The 24020-nt window shown below is 43.0% G+C and overlaps 1 protein-coding gene across 1 annotated transcript in view; it reads left to right on the top strand.

Annotated features, from left to right (window-relative positions):
* The window catches only part of LOC139448226 (zinc finger protein 341-like), a 57758-nt gene that overhangs the window by 29437 nt on the left and 4301 nt on the right, over positions 1–24020 (top strand). Inside the window, exons 6-10 of the mRNA XM_071229748.1 lie at positions 5213–5502; positions 11611–11730; positions 14531–14695; positions 14936–15135; positions 20983–21143. Coding sequence (XP_071085849.1) covers positions 5213–5502; positions 11611–11730; positions 14531–14695; positions 14936–15135; positions 20983–21143 — 936 coding nt within the window. The remainder of the gene's footprint in view (positions 1–5212; positions 5503–11610; positions 11731–14530; positions 14696–14935; positions 15136–20982; positions 21144–24020) is intronic.

Here is a 24020-nt window from a genome sequence, read left to right as displayed (position 1 = left end):
TTCAAAGCCCTCCTCGGCTCGATCGGTCACCTTTACCGGACCCAAGAGCGCCGGTGAACCATACTTTTGCAGTGCTGCCTCCACCTACAACGTCAAATCCTCATGAGACTCGTGCGGTTGCTTCCACCATGGCCCTCCACAGTAACTGCACCCCCTCAACCATCATGGAATGGTGCTTTTGGAAGTCTGATACTGTGTTTGCGTCCCAATACCTTCGCGACATTTCAGTCACAGACGTACAAGGGCTCCATAAGTTTGGTCTGTTGGTTTTGGCTCAACAGCTGTCTCGCCCCAGTTCACGCAGATAATAAACACTTATACTACGGGGTTACAAGTGTATATACAGAATAAATCATTGAACATTTACATGGTATTACATGTTCGATTTTTCCCAGATCGAGTCCCTTTCGGAGGATGGACTAGCTCGTTTGTAGAGACTTATTCATCTAATTTACGAAGTGACCAATCGGTGCAGCCGATTGTATACATTCAGTCACAATCGTACAAGGGCTCAACAAATTCGGTTCGTTGTTGTTGGCACAACAACTGTCTCGCCCAAGTTCATGCAGAACATAACCTCTTATACTTCGTAATCCTTGCCGGTTACAATTGTATATACAGAATAAATCATTAAACATTCACGTGGTATTACATGTTTTTTTATTGTTCGGGTTTCCCAGATTGAGTCTCTTTTGGAGGGTGGATAAGCTTATCTGTAGAGACTTTTTAGTCTTAATTTACGAAGTCACCATCGGTGCGGTCGATCAAAAAACAAAACAAACACAACAACAAAAAAGATCGGTGTCTCTAACCTTTATTCCGCTCACCTCTGCCTAAGGTATTTGTGATGTAGGGTTTGGGTTTGAAGATCCATTGCTATGGAATATGGTAGGATTGATCTCAAGTCGTCTGCCGTTTCACTTATGAGTTTACAGCTACACGGTCGTTCTATATGTACAATGACTTACAGGAAAAAATGTTCGGCATGTATACCTGATCTCATGCTGTTTCGTTTGAGTAATGTATCGGATCATTAATTCCGATTGATCGTGTGTATTTCTTTCCCGCTCACAAGTTCATGTCTTTAGATGCTAGACAGTTTTTTTGAAATTCTAGAACAAATTCAAAATTACACTGTCACACGCGATAAGCCCACCCGACCATCCCCGCATCTCATTAACTCTAGCCTAATAAGCTCTGTGATAGAGAATGGATTGGTAGAGGCGCACACGTGGTCAGTTCAAGCAGGCACTGCGTGCACGAGAGGCACGTAATTGACCTAGCTTTTGGACATAACCATGGAGATGCAGGGGGGCTTGGGGGGCTATTTTTAGTTTTAGAAGCTGATTCAAGCACGTTCCAACATAGGATCGAAGAAGAAGGGAGAAATGCAAAGTGTGAGATAGGATAGGTATATAAATATACAATTTATACTAACATTTCTAATTTTATCCAATGATCACTACCTACTGAGATGGCAAAGTCCCGGACTGCATTTGTGGTGAGAGGCTTCAGTCTTGTACTCACGAGAACTTGTCCATGGCAGTGGATATGAGTATGCTTGTAAGACATTGCCTATATATTGCATTTTGGCTTATAAGCATATCAGGGGCGGTCGTGTAGCCTAGTGGTTAAAGCGTTAGCTCGTCATGCCGAAGACCCGGGTTGAATTCCCGACATGGGTACAATGTGTAAAGCCCATTTCTGGTGTCCCCCGCCATGATATTGCTGGAATATTGCTAAAAGCGGCGTAAAACCATACTCACTCACTCACTATGAGCATATCAGAGCTTACATGAGCTCATGTGACATGTGACATGTGACACAATTGGGGCAGCACATAAACAGGTGCATACTAGAAGTCACCCGGAACAGCGTGTTCAGCATAATTACTCAAGAATAGCCTACTCATTGGTTTCATAGTCCCCAGTGGGCTGGACACAATGGTTACCCAGAAATCTGTACATGCAGAACTAAATTGTGAAATCAGAAAAGTACAGGTCAATGAATAATCAATAAATGATACTGAAACACACGGTTTTAGGTTTACAGTCAAAGAGGCACCGATAATAATAATTAATGTCAGTGCACTCACACAGCACTTGGTATCTTTACCAGTAGTTCAGTCATGTGCTGCCATTGATAATTTCTAAGTCCTTTATAGAAACCATTCGTCCGTCATTCGTCTATCACTCATTATTTCTGGGACAATAACTCATGAACTGTTCAATATTTTTCAACATTGTTTTTTGCGTTTTCAATGCAAGAAGCTGGACTTTGCTTCTGATGAGGGTAGTGATCGCTTTTAGAGCATTACTCTTAAACAGTTCAATATTTCTTCAATTTATGTACACAGCAGGACTGACTGGTTAGTAGAAAATGTTATTTGCTACACTGGCGATTTTTGAATGAGACATTGATGTGTTACTCACTTACCTGAGAGCAAGAGCTACCTCTGTGATTAGGGAGCTGTAAAATATTAGAGGCACACAGTAAAGCAAGTCTCATAACATGATATTGATTATCTTCACTAACATGTGGTTACAATTGTGGGCCTGCAACTTTCAAGACGGGCTTACATTGATGAGTCATCTGCCTGTCTGACTTGTTTGGAGTTTCAATTATTTTGGGCACTGCCTTAAGCTATATTTTTAACTTATCCTGCATTTATCCTTATTGCATGCTTTTGACTGAAATAAAGCTGTGATTGGTCCTGCTGAAGAGAGAAAAAAGGTTGTTCCATTCCATGAGCAGGACCCCCAATCACCAGCTGACATGCCATACCAGAAGTGGTGACGTCACAAAACTTTCATGTTACTCATGGTCATGGGACAGATGACCCGCTGCTAAATTGGTCCTCGTCGACTGTGAACAGGTGATGCTTGGTTTGACAATAATATTTATTATTTGCACATGACGGTGACATTTGTCACAGTCTTTCATGTTCCTCCAAGGTGCCACGGTCCAAGCGATGGTCCAGGAGCCGCTCTCCTGGCTGCCGCTCAGAGCACTACCTATTAGACTCCTTTAGGGGACGTTAGTTGAGTCCATTTACTACCCCTTGAAGTAAGATACTCATCCTTGCCCAGATGCCAGATTGGCCAAGAGGGACCCTTCTTCCATCCCACCAGATACCATGCTTAATGACATCGGCAGGGCGCTGGACGAGGACTTCTCCCACTTGACCCTCACTTCAACTTTCAAGGTCTCCAAGTTTAAGAGGCATGAGGATCTCCATGGTATGACGGGGTTGTCTAAACCATGGACCATCCAGATACTGGACACACGATTGGCTTTAATACAAGGGAGTACCAATGTTCCCTCATGTCAAGGCAGCTCCTGGCTTTATGGTGAGGATTCTGTGAAATGTCCCGTCAATTCTCCCTATCTAATCCAGAAACATTCAATTTTGGCTGAATTATTTTAAGAAGAGGGCGAGAGTTCTCTCAAGAATTGTTTCACGTGCCTGCTGGTTGACATGATCTGTTGACATGACCAAAATGTGAGGATCATCACAAATTCATGATCAACGTAATCGTCATATGCTACCGGATACCGATCTCTCAGGATAATAGTTTACAGGACATGACCAGGCATCATGCACCGGCCACGTCACACTTTCTACACAGAACTCAGAAACACTTGTCTGCCTAACATACAGTTCACAGTGTGTGGAGCTTGGACCTCGTTTCCGGTAGAAGGCAGGGTTTGAGGTTACTGCACAGGGTGATTTAAATGTCACGTGTCAAGGACTCGCTGACTGACAACATGCCTGACTTTACTGGACTTAGCCGTGTGGTGTATTTGTACAGATTAGTCTGCAGGCTTCCATGTGTGTAATACTGCAACCACCTGATTAGATGTTTGTCGCTGTGCATCAGTGTGACTTGAGGCACTAATTTCTGTAGGCCTCCAATGACAACACACAGAGTAACAAGGCACTTCCCTTTATTATCACCTCGATATGATTACGGGAGTGCTTATATGATGTCCAGGGGTTGGAAATGAAGTCCTTACTTCGATGGTATGATATTTCAGACCAAAGATTTGTATATTCAGCTTTATCTACTGGATACAGCTCCAAATTTATTCTTCTTCCCACATCAATTACATTGTGCTTCAGGGATCAGTTAGGGAGTGCATTTATGTAGTCTACATGGGATCTGGCATTGGTTTGCTGACGAATACAATTTTCACCATTACCAAGTATTTAGTAGCTTTACATTCAGTGTTTGCAGTTCTGGAATATTGTAAAATTACCAAGATACCAGAACTGCAAGCTCTGTTACGCTCCTTTAGGCTTGAGGATCAGAAGACCAAGGTTGTTTTCGGAGATCAGACTCGGTCTTCACTAGCCACTACCTGAGGGAAGTTGTTTTAGAAGACGTCGAGGGCATTTGCAGTTTTGGACCTCTGGTTGTAGCCCAGCAGGTGACCAATATGCGATGCTTTAAAAACAATTAATTTGGGGGGGGCTTCCCAGCTTATACGCACTCATGGCTAGCGCATGCTATCTTCTCTTACTGTTTGTCCATCCAGATATACTCATACTCTTGTTACCTTTTCGTGGACAGGATTGGTTGATCAGTTACCGATCTGCACAGACAAAATTGCACCGTATAGCTAACACGACTGCTGGTTGTGAGAGTGTTTATTGAGTACACATCGGAAGATGTCCCCACCTCTATACAGACGGATACAGATGAATTCAGGAATAATGCAGGATAAGTTAAAAAATCTGGTAAAATCCGGATATATTTTTATATTTGTATACTTACCCTGCATTACTACATCTAAGGGCCCACCAATCACAGACTTGCCTCCCCACGACAATTTACCTGTAAACAAAGGTAATATCTGTGACATAACCGCCTCCGGAAAGTCGTGGCAGCAAGTGATTTGGAGTCCTGCTCATGGAAGTGAACAAACTTTTTTCTCTTTTCAATAATAGCTTCATTTCTGTAAAAAGCAAGCTTACACCGTAAATGTATTAAGGAGTAATGCAGGATAAGTATACAAATATAAAAAAAATATCTAGACTTTACAAGTTTTGTAACATTACTAGCTTTAGGACTAGCCATAGGTTTGAGTGCTATAATCAGATACATGACATATATTTACTTTATTTTGTGAGTTTAGAAACATGTTTAAAAAGGCAGAAGGGTAGAAATGACTTCTTGTGTATTTTGAAACTCCTTTTTGGTCTGTTCAGGTAGAAGAAGTGCACAATCTAGTGTTCAGCAGACTGTTATGAATGGGACAGACGGCCAGGCAGTTAACAAGGCACGGAAACAAACAAAACTTGCAGCTCAACAAGCCGAGGACAGCTGCTCCTCTAAGAAGAGACTCCGCTGCCAGTATTGTGATAAGATGTTTGCTAAGAATTTTGACCTACAGCAGCATGTGCGGGCCCATACAGGGGAGAAGCCTTTCCAATGTATTGTCTGTGGGAGGGCATTTGCTCAGAAGTCGAACGTCAAGAAACACATGGCAACTCACAAGGTAATAAGTCATATGACAGGTCACAGGTGAGGCTGCTATCAAGGACAGGCATTGCAAGTACTCAGTTCTGGTAGTCAATTAGCAGGTTTTAGAAAGATTTTGTTTCAAAATGTATAATAAAGTAAAAAAGTGAAAATTGTTATTAGCCTCAAGCAAAGTCACTCTTGACTGTAGAGACAACAGGTAATCTGAGCATTGTGGATATATCTGAAAATAGTTTTTTTTCAGGAACTGTTTGATTGTATGGCTACGCTTGCAACATGTTGTCCTTCTGGTTGTCAGTTCATCTGTAATCATATCATCTGATTTGACACTTCTATTACATCCTTGCTGGAAATCCTCTATTTGGGCTGTCATCACAATGAAACCATCTTGAGATTTTCAACAGAAGTCCTCTTCACTGTCAACAGTTATTCATAGTTGTCTCACTGTATTTAATTGTGTCTTCAGTTTAACATATCCTAGTAATACAGCTGAATAGGTTGATTATTCGTTTACCTGAAACATGAAGTTGCTAGGTCCCTTCAAAAACAAATTTGACAAATTTTCTCAAATTAAACTGTGATAAAACTGAAGTGAGCTATCCTTGTCTCGACATCGGAGGCAATATGATCGTTCCAGGCAAAGAAGTTTGTAACCTGGGTGTGATTTTCAACTCATCACTATCTATGGCTTCTCACGTGGATAACATCTGCAAGCGAGCATATCTGAACATCAGGAATATTGGACAGATTCGCCAGTGTATAAATGCAAACACAGCTGCCTCTCTAGTTCACGCATGTGTTCTATCACATCTAGATTTCTGTAATGGACTACTCATCGGCCTTCCTCATAACCTTTTACTAAACTTCAAAGAGTTCAAAACTGTGCTGCCAGGCTTGTTACTAAATCCAAAAAGTTTGACCATATCACACAGATTCTACGGAACCTCCACTGGCTCAAAATCAATGAGAGAATCCAGTATAAAGTGATGCTGATTGTGTTCAATGCGAGACACAATAAAAAAACAACTTATATCAGCGAGATTCTTGAAGAGTACGTGCCTGGGAGATCTCTCAGATCAAGCTGCCAGTCCCTACTCTCTGTGCCTAGTGTTAGAATGGCGACTTTTGGAGGTCGCTTTTGAGCAGTTCTTCGACCTGGATACCAGCTCTTTATAAATCTGTAGTTATTATTATTATTATTATTATTATTATTATTATTAGGTGGTAATGCCAAGGTGGCGGATTCATGGCAAAAGGCGAAAAGGAAGGAAGTGGCTAAGAAGAAAACACTGAACATGCTCACAGCAGTTGGTGAAATGTGTCATCCCATGCCACAGATAGACAACCCTAGACCTTCCCCAGCACCAGAGTCCAGCCCAGACAGATGCTACATCTACGCTGTCCATGAGTTTACTTGGTGACTTCATGTAGAGACAGCAAGAGGCCATGCAGGCTATGATGAATCAGTGGCTGATGGCGTTTTCTGCAGAGATGGATACCTTCAAGAAGGAGCAAGAAGTACCCCAACAGGCTGAGAAAGCTACCCTGTGCAAGAGGTCACCAGGGGAGAGCATATACTGTGGCCATGTGACAATGGAATATAGTTGAAGAAAGCCTTCATGCCAACAACATAGAGGTTGCTACATGCCTATCATGGGCACAGCACGGTAACCCTTGATCTTTGGAACCAGGATTTAGAACCATGAACACCACTAACTCCACAGTCACGGCAGCCACATGATGATCATGGGCACTGAAAGGTAGCTTGTGTGGGGTTGCTAGAGCTATGGAACAGGAAATGGAGTTGTTCCCCATGGACACCATGGTCATTTAAGGTCTTGGTCCAGAGCTGGTCTCAAATGGGACTCAGATCATCACTCACACCCAGGCATGGCTTGTGTATCAGACATACTAACCTAGACTTTGAAGCAGACCATAATGATGAAGAAATCTACCATCTTATGCTGGGTCTCAAGCCAAATATGGAGGAAGAAGTATTGTCACAGATGCTGGAATACACAGGTTGTCATGGCCCTCCATCTGACCACATAAGCCAGTCCCACTGTATATTTTGCTGGAAATAATTTTATTCAGATCTCCGGCAGAAATTTGATGATTCTGCCGCAGAATTCATCAAATACACTGCATAATTTTACTTGCTAGTGGAAAACAGTCTTAAACATGTAAAAGTTGCATAGGTTTACTAAAATGATTATTTTAAATTTTTTAGCATTTACTGCTTTCTTTCAACAGAAAAATGAAGCTGTCTGAGGTCCAGTTGAAGATGTTGTTCCAACCAGTTGTGAGGCAAACCACAGGATGAAGACTTTGCTTGGCTCTCACTCTCTCCAGCCTTTAAGGTGCCCAGGTTCAAGAGGAAGGACTTCCCCATCCATGCCTTTGAGGTGGCTGACAATGCTTTAGTCTTGGACGAGGATCTTCATCAGATGACGGGGTCTTTGTAACCTACCATTCTCAAGATTCCTGATACCTATATGGCTTCCACTGAGACAGAATAGACGCTCATTGAAACCATTGTCTGATCTGGCTTCCTCATCTTGGTCCAAAGGCCAGGATCTGACTGAGACTAACATCAACTGAGAGGTTCATCTCCAGATGGTTGTCTATTATCAACAGAGGCTGATCGACTCCATGCAGAATCATCTTAAGGCTGCATTGGCCTAGATTACCACCACTCGCCGTCTGGGATACCTGGCCCTTACCGACATGATTCTAAATTCAAGCGCAGACTTCTTCGTCATCCCTGGTCTGCGACTTTATTGGCCAGATATCGGACACACCTTTCTGAGTCTCCAGTTATGTGAGATGAGACAACCGTTAAGGCACAAGAACATTTCTCCAGGAACTTAGCTCAACACTGTTGTAGGACTGGCAACTACCGTGCTTGGGGTTTCTCCATGAAAGACCAGGCTCCAGACCGGTCTCCTTTTTGAGGGAAGGGACATGGGAATAGGGAAGTCCCAAGGCTCTTATTAATCCTGCCGTGGCAGGGGTGGAGACATGAAGGGGAAATAACCCCAGTTGTCCAAGCTGCCTGTGCCCATCCATCCCAGCGACCGCCGAATCCTCACATTCGAATACTACGTAGACGATTATCCTCTGAACCATCTTGACACATCAACCCTGCTCCTTCACTGGGACTTTACCATCAACTGGGATTGATGGTTAATGAGGTGAAGTCGGAACTCATCCCATCATACTGGCTTCAATTCATAGGAGGCCTGTTTCAGATAGACCTAGACCTCTTAACAGTTATACAGAACAGGTGGCTCAAGATACTGCGCCATCTGATACCTGCCATTCAGCAACCCCTCACACTTTGCCAGTGGCTAGTGCTTTTGGGGCTGCTTATGTCGACAATCAGAGGACACCTACTCCTGTCTCACGTCCAACAGTTCCTATGATGTCAGAACAGACACTCTGTCCAGGCCAGACAAGCTGGCTCACACAGAGTGGCAGCTTCATCCCCAGGCCTTCAGTCTCATATGTCAGTGTCTCAGTCATCCAAACACCTACCTCTTTGCCACCAACCAGAACTTTCAGATCTGGACATATGTCTCTCTGGTTCTGGATCCACAGGCATGGGTGTTCGACGCTCTCAGCAAGCCTTAGGAAGGACTAAGAGCGTAAGCTTTTTCGCCAGCTGTACTTCTTTCAAAGAGGATGCAGAAGATCAGGGCAACCAAGAGCCTTGTTCTGATTTTGTTTGTGCCTTAATGGCTGGCGAGAGTGTGGGTCGTGGAACTTCAAAATCTTGAGGAAACTGATCCACTAGAACTACCAGGGTGGCTGAACCTTCTAATCCATCTGCATGCCATCACATGGTACAACCTACATGGTGTTGGCAGTTCCAGAGGATTGAAAAATGACCAAGGTTCCGGAAATGCAAGCCCTCCTGTGCTCCTTCCACCTTGAGGATTACCTGTGTGCAGAGCTGTTCACACTTCATAGCCATCCCACCTCTCTCCTCCATTGTGGGCGTTGAACATGATGAGGAACTCCTTCTGTGCAGGCACTAGGAGTTTTCATCCGCCGCTACAAATGGTGCTTGGATACGACTTTTCATTCCACTCTCCAAGACAATACCATATCCCTGTAATTACGCGCCCCCTTTTTTTCAGGCGTATGAGGCCTCTGACCTTGATCCTCCTGGAGCCAACAATCCGCACGAGACCCAGGCAGTTGCCTCTACAATGGCTCTCCACAGTAATTGCTCCATCTGAGCCATCATGGGAGGATGCTTTTGGAGATCTAACATGGTCTTTGCAAGCCACTACCTGAGGGTCGTGGCCTTGGAGGACATCACAGGTGTACACAGTTTTGCCCTCTTATCGTTACCCAGCAAGTCACTAGTCCCAGATGCCAATAAAATCTCCATCTGTCCGAAGCTGAACTTATCCAACTCACTCAGTGTTCGCACACAGGATAGGGGGGATCTATATGCTGCCAGCATTGGCTCGTAAATCAGTTTTGAAACTCTAGCGCACACTATTTTCTATTGCTACATTTTACCTGGACAGCCTCATACTCTCATTCTTTCCGCGGACAGGATTGGTCGACTGGTTGCCGATCTTCGCAAGTGATGCACTGGACAGCTGCCTAGACATTCTCAAGGGTTTTTCTGAGAACCACATCTGAAGGTATGCCCACCGCCGTACCGTCTTATTCAGTTGCATTAAAGAGTAATGCAGGATAAGTTAAAAATAATTAGTAAAATCTAAATATGTTTATATACTTATCCTGCATTACTAAGTCTAAGGGGCTAACCCATCGCAGAGTTGCCTCCCAACGATGTCTTCAGATGTTACTATTCTAGCAGTAATGTGAAGATACATGACATCAACACCTCTGTGGGCTCTGTGTGATGAGGTCTGCCTTGGAACTACCTCTTCTTCAGCTGGACCTCAAACAGCTTGTTTTCTGTCAATACAAAGCAATAAATGCATTAAGGAGTAATTCAGGATTAGTATACAAATGTAAAAAATATTTAGATTTTACTGAGTTTTGTTCTAAGTTCTTGAATTATTTGAATTGTGCATTGTATTAATTAAATCGTTCCAAATGATTATTATAGGTGTTTGATTCTAACAATCTTTTAAACATTTTACATTTTGAGTAAGGGTTAAATTAACTCAATATCCTGATTTCGTTTGAATTGAAGTTGACTTTTTAATTATTACTTACTAAAGTGTATGTTTGTAAGTGTATACTAGTGATCACCAGATTCACTTCATAATATATTTGGCTGTGGATAAGTTCATCAGGAAATATGCCAACAAGACAAACAGGTGCAAACCTGGGAAATTCATGAAAACTTAGCTCAAACGTTTGCAGAATTGTGTGCAGAATTGACTTAACAAAAGTTAAAATTGATTGCAGAATTTTTATTTTGTTTTTGCCATGGAATACAGCGGTAACTGATAAGCCCTGTACTCTACCATTGCCAAGTTACTGATTACAAATCATTAACTAGGCTAACAGCGTCAAGAAATTTAGGATTGACAAAGAGTTACATTCCCCCGATTGAAATGCTGGACTTACCGTAAGGGTTAGTATTCTGCCTCAAGGCTTTCGCTCTGATAGTTTCAGAGGAGAAGATTTTAGCAGACAAGTACTGAGAAAAGTGCTAAAATGCAAGGCCAAAACCATCAATCCAATATGGCTGCTAAACCCTACCATTTAATGATATTGGACATCATTGATATTGAAACTGATGTTCATCTGATTCTGCATGCCAAATTTGGAAGTCATTGGACAATAAGTTCTGAGATAATTGCTGCTAAAATTGAAATCTTTAAATGATTTTTATTACCTGTCATACGTCATTGAGCCTAAGGCCTTGGGATTTTTGTGGTATCTACCTACACATTGGTGCTGATCCTGCTGAAATATTTGGAGAGATTCTTGCAACTGCTTGTTGAGTTATTTCTGTTACTTAAAAATAATAATAATAAATAGAACAATAAAAATAGGGCTTGTGTGTTTTTAGACTTGGAACCCTAATATAAGTAATAATAACAAATTCGAAGATTACTTTGGACTCTGCCCAAATAAAATCTGCAAGACGATAGAACCTCATTAGTGTGTGTTTTTCCCTGTCTAGGTGTGGCCTTCTGGGACGGTTGCAACCCTGCCTAAGCAACCTCCTCCTGCTGCTGTTGTGGATAGTGATAACACGCCAGATCCAACGCCAGTTGACACAAGTCAACAACTTCACTATAAGGTATGCTTTCTGTTTCGTCCAATTATAACCAGGGTATTTTAGAAAAAGGGTTTTTGGTATTTACTTAAAATGTAGTTTACTAAACTAAGCTTTTGGGTAACATATAGACGCATATGAGAGAAGTGATTGAGCAGTGTGAGGCATCACCCCCAGGGCAAATGATTATTGATTTTGCTTCTTTTAAGTGATAGAGATAACTTTTCATTAGTACAATGAAATTAGTAGAATCCGGTCTTGCAATATAAGTACCAGAGGGGAAATGAATGGATGGAACAAACTGTCAGTCTTGAAATGATCAAATATTTCTCACTACTACTGCTTGATTGGAATGTCTGATTAACATGATTAAGTATCTTTTAGGTGCCTTCCAGTTTGACAGAGTGTTGGGTTTTTGTCATAAAGAGGTTGAATTATGAGTATGTTATTATGAGTATATCGGTTGACCAATGAGTTAGGAAATTAGCTGAAGGTTTGGTTAAGAAGGGCTTGATAGAAAAACTGATTGGAACGGAAATTGGGGCTCATATGGAGGTGAGTGTTAGGACTCATTTCACATGATGTCAAATACTATTTCGGTGGGAGGTGCAAAAATTATCATGAATAGTATTTAGTGAGTTGTCCGAGAGTGGTGCGGGGAGTCGGGAGCATACAGCTGAACAGAACGGTTCACTGTGGTTTGGGGATCCCGAGTCAGAAAAGAAGTAGAGTTAACGTTCATCAGAAAAACCATCAGGCTGTTCAACCATCATCTAGGTATGTGTTGTATTTATATCAGGCAACAACAAGAATATATCTGAGGACCATGTGTGTGTATTTATGATTAACTCTATCATAAATAAAAAGGACTGGAGCAAACCATCTGACTTGTGATTTTGAAAGAGAGCTACATCATCCCTAGAACCAAGGAGTAGTTAATAAGTAGAAGTGACCATAGGTAGAAGGGTAAAGTACCCGGAACCTAAGGTTACACAATGATGCTGAAGCTTAGCATGCTAGTTCCCTCAAATGATGACACCTAAATTTGTTCCCGTTTGTAATCCGATTTTCAAAATGGCCAACATGGCAGCCATATTTATGAACCAATTATGGACATTACACTGTCAATTTTTAGCTCAACTGGCTGAAAGTCAAGTCAGCTTATTTTGTGGCCTGTTTGTTGTCAATCATGTGGTCTGTAGTGCATAAAACTGTCCTCTTCTCTGAAACCACTGCACTGATTAAGCAAAAACTTGCCACTGTGCAAGCTACAACACCTTAGACATTTTTATAGTTTATATTTTCACCCATTTTTTGTGTTGACATCAGTACTAAGTTCATTCTGAAAGGTTTCAATTTGACGTCTATCCACATGTTTCTAATCTGTGTTATTACACACAGGTAGATTTTTGTAAACATATTTTGAAACATGGACCCAACCATACTGCCACCCTGCCTGGCAATGCCCTGACAGTCAGGAACCTCTGTTGAACAGAGCTCTGCACTTGATGTACAGAATGCTCTTATGTCTCTGATGCTTCATCATCATTGTGTGTACTGTATTGGAAAGCATTGCTACTATATCGTCGGCATCTTCAAAGAAGCCAAGAAAGGCAAGATCTTTGGGGAAGGCACTGAGACCTCCAAGAAGCATTCATTGCAGAAGCACTTGGTGACACGGTGACAGGGTTGTCGAGCATGCCCGGAACAGTTCCCATTCAGACCCTCCCATCCCTATCCACATGATTAAGACTCTCAGGTTGTCCATGGTTGAGTTCATGCATGCCCCCATAACATCGTCGGTGACCAATTTCTTCACTACTTTCATGGATTGTTGTCTATCTCCTTTTTGCGACAACAGGCTTTGTCGCCTGACACGTGACTTGCTGATCCATCAGACCACATTCTCTTCCCCAAGCACAGATCGTTGTAGTAAGAGTCACATTATGAGCCACACCTTTTCTTCACACAGTGGTGCCCCTGGCCCATGTCATAACATTGAGTAGCACTTTGCTATCTGCAAAATGATTTGCTTTATGCTGCAAGGACATGTGCAGCTGAGGCTAAAAAAATCAACCAGGGACTACCCTTACACACTTGTTCTGAGGTTGTGACCTGAGATGAACTTTGGCATGTATGTTTCTCCTTATGATTACATCATAGTTTGTATTTGATCATTGTGTTAGTATTTAATCATCAATATTTATGAAGAAAATATTGAATATAAATGCCGACAGCAACTTTTGTTAAATATTTGTCTTTGTTGATAGTTTAAGCTGTCAACTACATATCCATGTGACATACAATGCCTTGGCACTCAGGTTTCATGATTCTATTGCCCCAAGTTTGATTTAACTCACTGTGGACCTGTCACCATACTCAGGCTGAAGTGTCATAAGATTATTTCTTCATGCTTCAGGTGACTTACAGATTAAAAATTAAGACTGAAATTATAGCTTGTGTCAAAACTTACATCAGCGAAAAAGATGTTCCTCTCCTGAGATGACACATAAGTCTGAGAGATTAAACTTGGCGTCAAGGCACTCCACCCATTGTGTATTGCTGTGATATTAGTTTACACCTTAAATTTATTGTAGCAGATTTAGAATTAGTGTTGAAATGTTATTTATTGGTTGTGAACATTTTATTATCACTGCAGGCAGTAACACATATAAAATGGCAGTTTTGATGATATTTTGACCTGTCTACATGTCAAGAGGAGCTAAAGTGCACTCTGTTTATTAAGGACAGTGAATAAAACATTTGCTCATTTCCACATTTTGACTCACAATACGATGATGTAAATGTTCCCACGATGTTGCAGGGTGGAGGTGTGAGTGGTGATGAAGATGCAGTAGGATCAGGTGCAGACACTGAAGGCAAGGTGAAGGTCGTTGTGGACAGCTCTTACCTGTGTCAGTACTGTCCCTCCAAGTTCAAAACATACTTCCAGCTCAAGACACACATGGTGCAGCACAAACAACAACAGGTACTCTGCTGAAGCAATGCTTGTCAATGCTGTTGATCATTGCTTAGAGATTGCTGAACCCGCGAGCAAGGGCATGGTGCTGGTCAAAATAAGCAGATAAAATGAGCTTGAACCAAATTTTATCAAGTGGCTGTCGATGTTGACATTTTAAGTCGTCGTTTACACATCTTCAGCGTCAGAGCTGTTTCACTATTTTTACAGTATTGACAAGATTAGTGACTTACTGAATTCTGTTTGCAGGTTTACAAGTGTGTGATGAAAAACTGTGGATGTACATTTCTGGATTTGGATTCATTTTTGGAGCATACAAAGACCCATGAAGATGAAATGTCATATCGATGTCATATGTGCAACAAATACTTTTCTTCATTATATGAACTGGGTGTTCACCAGTACAGTCACAGCCTGTATCCAAACCAAGGGCCTAAGCCTGGACCAAGGTAGTTAACACAGTCTACACCTCCGTGTCACAAGGTTCAGACTGGATAAAATGCTATGGGTCCCGCATTTGTGGCAAATATATATCTGAGAACAAACGCTGCATGTTGCTTTACGAGTCAATGAAAGTCACATTACTCAACCTCAGCTCAACAGATATTAATTCGTTGAAGCAGTATCACTCGGGGTATATGTGGGTTTATGTGTCCCTGGTTACAGTTTATACCACTCACCTCCTAGCACAGGATGCATAAAACCACATGTACCCTCGTGATACTGCTACAACTTACATAATGTTTGCGAATCCTCTACCTCTATTACATTACCTTTGCCATACTTCCTGTATTTTGGCTTCAGTCAAACTAACTAAAATTTTCAGATTTTCAACAGACGTCCTCTTCATTGTCAATCATACACAATTAGTTGTTCACAATATATCATGATAGCACGTGTGTAATGATGGGAACCTACCGGTAACTTCTTTCCTGTGAGTGCTAGAGTCAAGACTTGCATTTGTTTAGTCACATCTAATCTTTTCTAATAAAATAGATATCTTAAGTTATATTAAGAGCTGCTAACTGTAGTGACAATCGTATTCACGTAAGTATATGTTGGTATGAGGTGTGTTTGTGAGGTCGTAATGGAGTCTCCCTCTACTCCTGGTTGCAAGAAGTCTGGTCGTTTCATGATCACGGGAGATCCTCATCTACTGCTCTCTCCATGAGTCTGATACAACTATTCAAGCAATAACAGGAGATGATGAAGGCAATGTTTGAGACACGGTTCTCAGCCTTAAACCAAGATATGGAGATTATGAAGAAAAGGCAGACAGTATTGGCTAAGAAGAGTACTCCGGCCAAGTGGTGGCATGGAGGACAGCCATCTGTCTATGCCACAGGTACGCCTGTTCAGCCTACCCCAGCTGACCGTGCCGACCAGCCGGGTAGAATCTATTAGGCTTACCCTACCGTGATACATGGTCATCTAGATATCCGCTTAGGTCCCGTCATGGTACAGCAATGTCATACTCCCCAGCTAAGACACCGTATGGTCACCGCACAGGCTCCATGGTAACCCAGCCGACCTTCCGACCGACTGGCTTAACGTATGGTCGCCATCAACCGTACTGTACAGGCTCCATTACACACAGGCAGCCATCACAAGCCACACGGGCCTTAATCATACCGGAATCCTGGACACCAGCGGCTGATGAACTGCACGAGCAACACGTGGAGTGTATGGACTATTATGATCATCCCCCACCCACGAGAGCTACCCACGGTCATTCCAGGGCAGAATCAGAGATATATGAGGGAAAGACTCAGAAAGACATTTCACACCAGCTGGATTATACAGAGGGATATACCTTTGTGGAACTCATTGAGGAGTTATATCACCTTATGCTTGTACTCTAACCTCCTATGTAAGAAAATTTGCCACCTAAGATGCCAGAATACAGGGGATGTCATGCTCCTACATCATCTCAACACATCCAACAGACATTACCATGGCCGAGTTATGCAGGCAAGGTGGTAGACCAGGTGTCCGAAATTCTACTCAAGCTCAGACATGATGAACGACTGCCCTTACCTACATTGAAGCTGTGACTCTCCACTTCCGGATCATCATGTTTTGGACAAAGACTTTACGAAGCTAGTACGCAACCCTAATACTAATGTCATGCTACCTGCTTCCCGGATTAAGGACCTGTCCATGGCATCCAGAAATTCAATGGACATTGGCACTTATATCAACTGGTTTGTTGCCTGAATCAGACACATTTTTCTGCCATTACAGACATCATATGAAGGCATACCTGGAGAGGCTCCTTTGACTATTAGGACAGATCAAATTGGACACATCCACAGCCTGCTAGACATCATAGTCAGAATGCAGGAAGACTTACTCTCCACCCAAGTCTGGATGTCTTCACAGTTACTATGGGTTCAGGGTCAGCAACTGCTAGCACAGATTCGTTCAAGAGCTGTTTCCAGCCAAACCAAGAGGCTGATAACATCCCAACTAATATCTGCTCCCAAGACATTCAACGGCAAATTGGGACATATCATAGATGAGGTCAGACAGGATACAATGGAATGTTTTCAAGTATCAACTATAACCTAGCGGCCAAGGCACATGGATCTTCCTATCCCAAGAGGCGTTCCTGGGATCAGAAGAACTCATTATATAAACAGCCTCCTAAGAAGAAGTTCATCCCCTCTTGGAAGGATTTCTTCCAACTGAGTCAGGGTACGACGTGCATCAGTCTTCTCAGGAATCTTTTCGTCAGTCCAACTACAAGAAACCAGGATCCTATCGGCAGGGCAGATCAGGTGGCAGAGGTGAACGCAGATTCTGACTAACTTGCCACCCACTCCGACGTTATAGACCCTTTCACCTGGTTATGCCTATTGACTGCGATTTACACCTTCCATCTTTCAACATAATACTGATTCCCGGACCAGACGGAGGGCGTCTTCTGTCATACGCCGAAAATTGAAAATAGATTACACCTAACCGCTGGATTCTAGGCGCCGTGGCTCACAGATACAAACTGTATCTGAAAATACATCCTATATTGAAATCTCAAGCAGTCGGATGCAGATTTCATCTAGTCGGAGCCAAGGTAGGGGCAGCATATCTGGCCACCAGGAAGCTACTAAAGAAGCGAGCCATTCGGAGAATAGCGGAGACCAACAACACGAAAGGTTTTTATTCTCCAGTAATTCTAGTTCTGAAAAAGAATACGACCGACATGAGGATGATAATTGACCTAAAGACCCTCAACTGGGTCATCTTTCACAACACCGGACCAGTCGTCACTCTTTTCATGTATCAACTTGCCCCTACACTGGCCACGTCACAGTTCCTACTCCTACTTCCTACACCACTTGTCTTGTTTTGAGCTTGAACATAGTCGACTCAGCATACAGGGTTACAGTTTACTGCGCAGGACGAATTAAATGTCACATGTCAAGAACTCTGACTGTAAACATCTTCGACAGTAATCATTTCAACTGACCTAATGGGATCCGTGCAGTGTATTTGTACAAACTGGCTTGCATGATCGCTTATGCGTAACACTGCAACCACTCGACCAGACGCCTGTCTCTGTACATCAATGTGGCCTATTCACAAACTACAGTGGACTGAACACGCAGTGAACGAGAATCCACGCCCCATCGTCCCCAGGTATAGCAACGGGAATGCTTATGCAACGTCCCAAGGGATTCATACAGTATGAATTTTCAGACCAAGGAACCTTTTATATATTCAGCCTGTCCTACGTGATACATTGTTGAATTCTTCCCACGACCGCTCCTCGATAAAGAAGAGGTGCGCCTATAAGTCTACCAAGGATTTGGCATTGGTTCACTGACAACACTGTTTTCCCATGTTTCGTCAAGTCCCAACACAAGCGGAGACTCGACTGAAGTGGACGACCTGACTCCATCAGTTGCACTGGAGAGAGGATCCGTCATATCAACTAGCAAGGAAATGAAGGCCATCTATTACGCCATCCTGGCATGGAAGAAACGTCTCTCCTTATAACCACGAACAACACCACAGTAGTGGTTTACATCCAGAAACAAGGGGATCAAGTTCTCTGATGATAGAGAGACTGGTTCCATGTAAAAAATAATACCCTGCAATAGCGATCAGCTGCTTCGGTTAGGGTTAATATTATTTTAAATATGTTTAGTAAAAGCTGCATCTAAATTAACAAGATATTGGAATATAATATTCCTGATAAAAAAAATAGTTTCTGATACAAAGTTTGCCGATCCTTGCATTAAAATACTGTAAGGTTATATCATTGGGTGTGTCTTGACCGTATCACCGGTAGATTCCAAGAAAACGTGTGTACAGCTGATTGCTGTGTCCGGCTTAGTTTACAAGACAATACACAAGGTAATCATTATCCCTGGACATAAAACAATGCCTACCTGAACAAAAAATACAATTTAAACGGTAAATAAACATGTCTGGTGATTTTTTTATCTCAAATTTCGTATTTGTACTGTCGAAGTTTCTAATCACCCGTTTGTTTGCCGGACTTCGCTGAAGGGATACCGTGTAAATTTTTTCTGCGCATAATATTCAAATTTCTTTTTTTCCAAAATATTGAACCCGCTTAGAGGGGCGTGCGCATTATACATGGGTGGGCACTATACTCAAGAAAATATGGTACACGATTGTTTTCCTTTGAGGACTCTACCAGTTGCCATATGAAAGTGAGACATATTCCTGGGAAACTGAACATCCTTGCTCACAGCCTTTCCCACCAGGGGAGAATAGTGGCAACAGAAGGGACCCTACATCCCCAGATCTTTGCTTGGATAACCACGTTATGGGACACACCACATCTAGATCTTTTTGCCACTTGCCAGAACCATCAACTTCCGGTTTATGTTAGTCCAGTTTCCGACCCAAACTACACGATTGTTTTCCTTTGAGGACTCCATCAGTTGCCATATGAAAGCGAGACATATTCCTGGGAAACTGAACATCCTTGCTCACAGCCTTTCCCTCCAGGGGAGAATAGTGGCAACAGAAGGGACCCTACATCCCCAGATCTTTGCTTGGATAACCACGTTATGGGACACACCACATCTAGATCTTTTTGCCACTTGCCAGAACCATCAACTTCCGGTTTATGTTAGTCCCGTTCCCAACCTATCACCAGATCGATGCACTGTTCACTTGGCGCATCAACAACCTTGATTTGGAGGCGCTCATATTGGTGATATGACACTGGCAGGAGCGCCACACGAGAGTGTGAAGGATGCAGGATGTCGATGTGACAGTACAGTAGTAGAAAAAAGTGTGAGCGAAGATCTAGGACTGATGTGCTGAGCTAATACAAGTAGCGTATAAACCCTCTAGTCTGGGGTTACAAGAACCAGAGAGGTCAAAAGGTCAGCTCTGAGCAATGGTAAGAGTCAATGTCGCTTGGGGTTGGAGATTTGTTGGGCAACGACAAAGGGCCAAAGCTGTCCAAAGCCTCCAAGTCCTCTAAGGCTAGTGAATGCCAGAAGAAAGCTTCCATGATGGATCGGACGGAGCAGTTGCTGTGGAGAACCATGGAGGAGGCGAACGCTCTGATCTTGTGAGGGTTATTCGCCCTGGGGGGGATACAAACCAGCGGTCTCGCAAGCCTGTAGAATGTGAGCTTGTAACCAAAAAGAGATCTCATGTTAACGGCTAATGTCTAAGGATGTGGAAAACCATGATGAATAGTTGTCTCCTGGCACTAAGGGGAACCTTGGAGCATCGGAGAAAACACCTCAGTGCATGAACTGGGCATAGTAGTTCCTGGTCATCTGCAGCACCCACTATCGAGGCGAGAGGTGGGATGGTGAAGGTTAGGTCTGGCTGCCCCGGGAGTTGATTCTTGGGTATGAAATCCAGCTAATTGACCAGATATAGGAACCAGGAGTAATGCAGGATAAGTAAAAGGATTTAGTAAAATCTAATTATTTTTTACGTTTGTATACTTATCCTGCATTACTTCCTCTAAGTGCCTTCCCATCGCAGTTCTACCTCCCCACAAAGTCCTAAGTTGTTATTATGTTCACACAATAATGTGCTCAAACAAGACGTCTCCACTTCTGGGTCACATGGCAGCTGTTTCAGGGTATTTGCCACACAACTAGTTTGAACAACTTCTGCAGCTGGCCTTCTCACAACTTCATCTTACTGTAAAAAAAACAGCAGTAAATTCATCTTTGTGATTGCATAAATGGTCAATCTGCATACCTACACTCTCACTACTTCTGATTATAATCATATGATGCTCCTCTGATCCTACTATACAAAGATTGCAGTTGCTTGTAACATGTTTTCAGGCATTTCCAGTGCACAAAGTGTATGAACAAGTACTCTACGCCTGAAGCACTGGAGCACCACATGGCCTCGACCACACACAGCTATGGATGTCCTCACTGTGACAAGGTGTTCGCGTGTGAGAGATATCTACGACGTCACCTCCCCACACATGGAACTGAAGGTAAGCCCTCTTCCGAGATTCATGACTGCCTGTCAGACATTTGGCTATACTTTCTTCTAACCTGGATTCCAAATTGTGGATACAGTATGTTATTATGCTAAACTCAAGAATTTGTCTTAAAGAACATTTTACACCGGTAACAACATCTTCATTATGGGTGGCTATTTGAAGAAAGAAAGACAAATCTCAAATATTTCGTCTTTTTTCTTCTTGTTATACCTCACAAGGACCTATGGTCCAAGTGAGCATATGTGTAAGTCTTCTGTCCATCCATCTGTTCACATTTGTCCTTTTCCCAATAGGTGTGAAGCATTGTTCCTGAAACATAAGGAGGATGTCGAGTAACACTAAAGTAGGGTTCAGATTTGTTCTTGACATAACAATCAAAAGATTTATTTTTTTTAATAGGAGCAAAAGGCATAACTACTTGCATTAATTTAATTATGCATTTTAGGCCAGGGCTCGACACTCTCATTAATTTCATGATTTGAAGTACTTGTGAAACACAATGTAAAATTGTGAGGTCCTGGCTACAGAAAAAGTTGTACCTACCAAGTTGTGTGGCTTGTACCCTCACAGCTGACCCCACATGACCGGGAGTGACGTCAAGAAATATCTCATCACTGCATGTCACCACACTTTTTCTGTAGCCACAAGGGGGCACGGGTGGCCCAGTCGTCTAAGGCGCCGCGATTCGCTGTGCAGAGTTGCGTCCCTTGGGCACGCCAGAAACCTCTGATTGTGGGTTCGAATCCCAGTTCGCCCCGATTATGTTTCTAGCTTTGTGAGCACCATACTCGTGGGTTTCACCGAAGTGGTAAACGTCTAAGACCTGCATCACTTCGGGCTTTCCTCCCACATTAAGCTGACACGCCACGATATAACTGGAATACTGTTAAAAGCGGTGTTAAAGCCAACTCACTCACTCACTGTAGCCACGACCTCTCACAGCTCCATCTCCAAGGTCAAGAAAATAGCAGTAGAAACATTAAGTAGTAATGCAGGATAAGATAAAAAATCTAATATATCTGTCATGATGTTTATTAGATATAAGACTATAGATGTATTTTGTCAAGTATCTGGTGAGATTCAGTTTATACATCTAATTGCATACAAGTTGGACCAACTAGGTATACCCTCACAGCTGACCCCACGTGACCGGGAGTGACATCAAGTAATATCTTATGACTGCTAGTCACTGGACTGTACAGACGTATGTGAATTAGCTCCCACGAGGTTTTATCTCCAACGATGCCACAGTCATCACTGATTGAACAGTGCCTCTCCTCATCACCGTTGTTTAATGCTTTCATGCCCGCCATGACTACATCTACAATTACCTCGGTGTCATCGGCGATTCCCGCCTGGGTTCAATGAATGCAATACATGTACCCATCATCCATAACTCAGACGGCTCCTACAGTGACCCCCACCTCCATAATACTGGCGCCCTCAGCACCCACTAATCTTTTGTACACTCCGGCACCATCAACGCATGTGGCACCTCCGATTATTCCACGGGCACAATCAGTCATCCTCTGTTCCTGTGTTAATTGCTCCACTTACTCAACACATGAACACTCTATCATCACCAATCATGATGACCACTACTCTGTCCGTCATTGGCTCCCTTAGAGGACGCAGCCTCATCTCGTTGGTCTCACTCATGCGGCTACACTCCTCGACTCCATTCTAGACGCTGATCCCATAGTCGCTCTCCAATACGTCGACCATATGACTATCGCTCAGACTCCTCGGCAGGCTCAGCTGACTTATCAATTGATTCATCGGCTTTGGGCTTAATTCACACTTGGGTCTTAACCAGATTGGATGGTGGAGCGGCTGACCTCCATCCCTCCATCTCCTGGTTCAAATGTAAATAATATTATAGGGAGAGTATTTGGTCACCGTACCAAGGATGATGTTATCACTCACTCCGGCATTTAAAGCTCCTTATTATAGGAAACTTGATCCGTTTTGGCCTCCTCAAACAGAGCCATTGACCAAGATCTCTCAGAGGGTAATCCCTTCAGAATTGATCATTTGAGGACCATGATGTCGTTTAAGCCACGACAGATGGACCATTTACGTAATCATCTACAGGCGGCCTTGGCAGAGATCACCACCACCAGGCATCTAGGTTACCTTGCCCGGACGGACTGGGACTCCTAATTCGAGAGGCAATTCTACATCAACCCTGGAGCGCATCCAGGTGGTACTATAACAGAAACTCATGCACGTCTCGAGCTTTGCCCGCTATGAGATGGCTCTGAAAGCCTTGGAGCATGTCTACAACCAATCCAAGTTTAAACCGGCTAAAACTGGGAATTATCAGGCATTGCTTGTTAAGACTTCCCCTCAGACTACTTCCTCCTCTTTTCGTGGCAAAGGTCAAGATCGCTCCAAGCCACAAGGCTGTCGCCAACACAATTTCAAGGTGGGAACTGCATAGGCAAGTACTGACATCCCCAGTCGTCACGGTCGTAGACACCCTTGTTGCTAGGAGTTTTAGGCCAAATAAGTCATACTTCAAGACCCATTAGTCACATGCGTACTCTGTCAGGGTGTACTGGTTCCCCCACATAGTGGAGCTGCCATTAACATCCCACCCCATAGCGGACACCCATCCCTCTCGTCAGACTCAGCTCTTGCTCCAGAACATTCAGTACCTGGTGCTCAAGCAACCGATCGAGATTGTACACAACCCACAGGGGCATCCAGGTTTCTACTCCTCAGTGTTCCTGGTACCCAAGGAAAATTCATCCAAGTTCCGGATGATTCACAATCTCCCCATATTCAACAAGCTTTAGCTAGAACATCCTAACTATGTTGAGACTGCTCAGGACCAGAATCCCTGATCAGTTTCGACCTCCCGGA

This window comes from Haliotis cracherodii, unplaced genomic scaffold (genome assembly GCF_022045235.1).
Source record: "Haliotis cracherodii isolate W230 unplaced genomic scaffold, xgHalCrac1.p SCAF_10, whole genome shotgun sequence".
NCBI lineage: Eukaryota > Metazoa > Mollusca > Gastropoda > Lepetellida > Haliotidae > Haliotis > Haliotis cracherodii.
The sequence above is the reverse complement of the archived record's forward strand: the minus strand, read 5'-3'. Positions and strand labels throughout refer to the sequence as shown.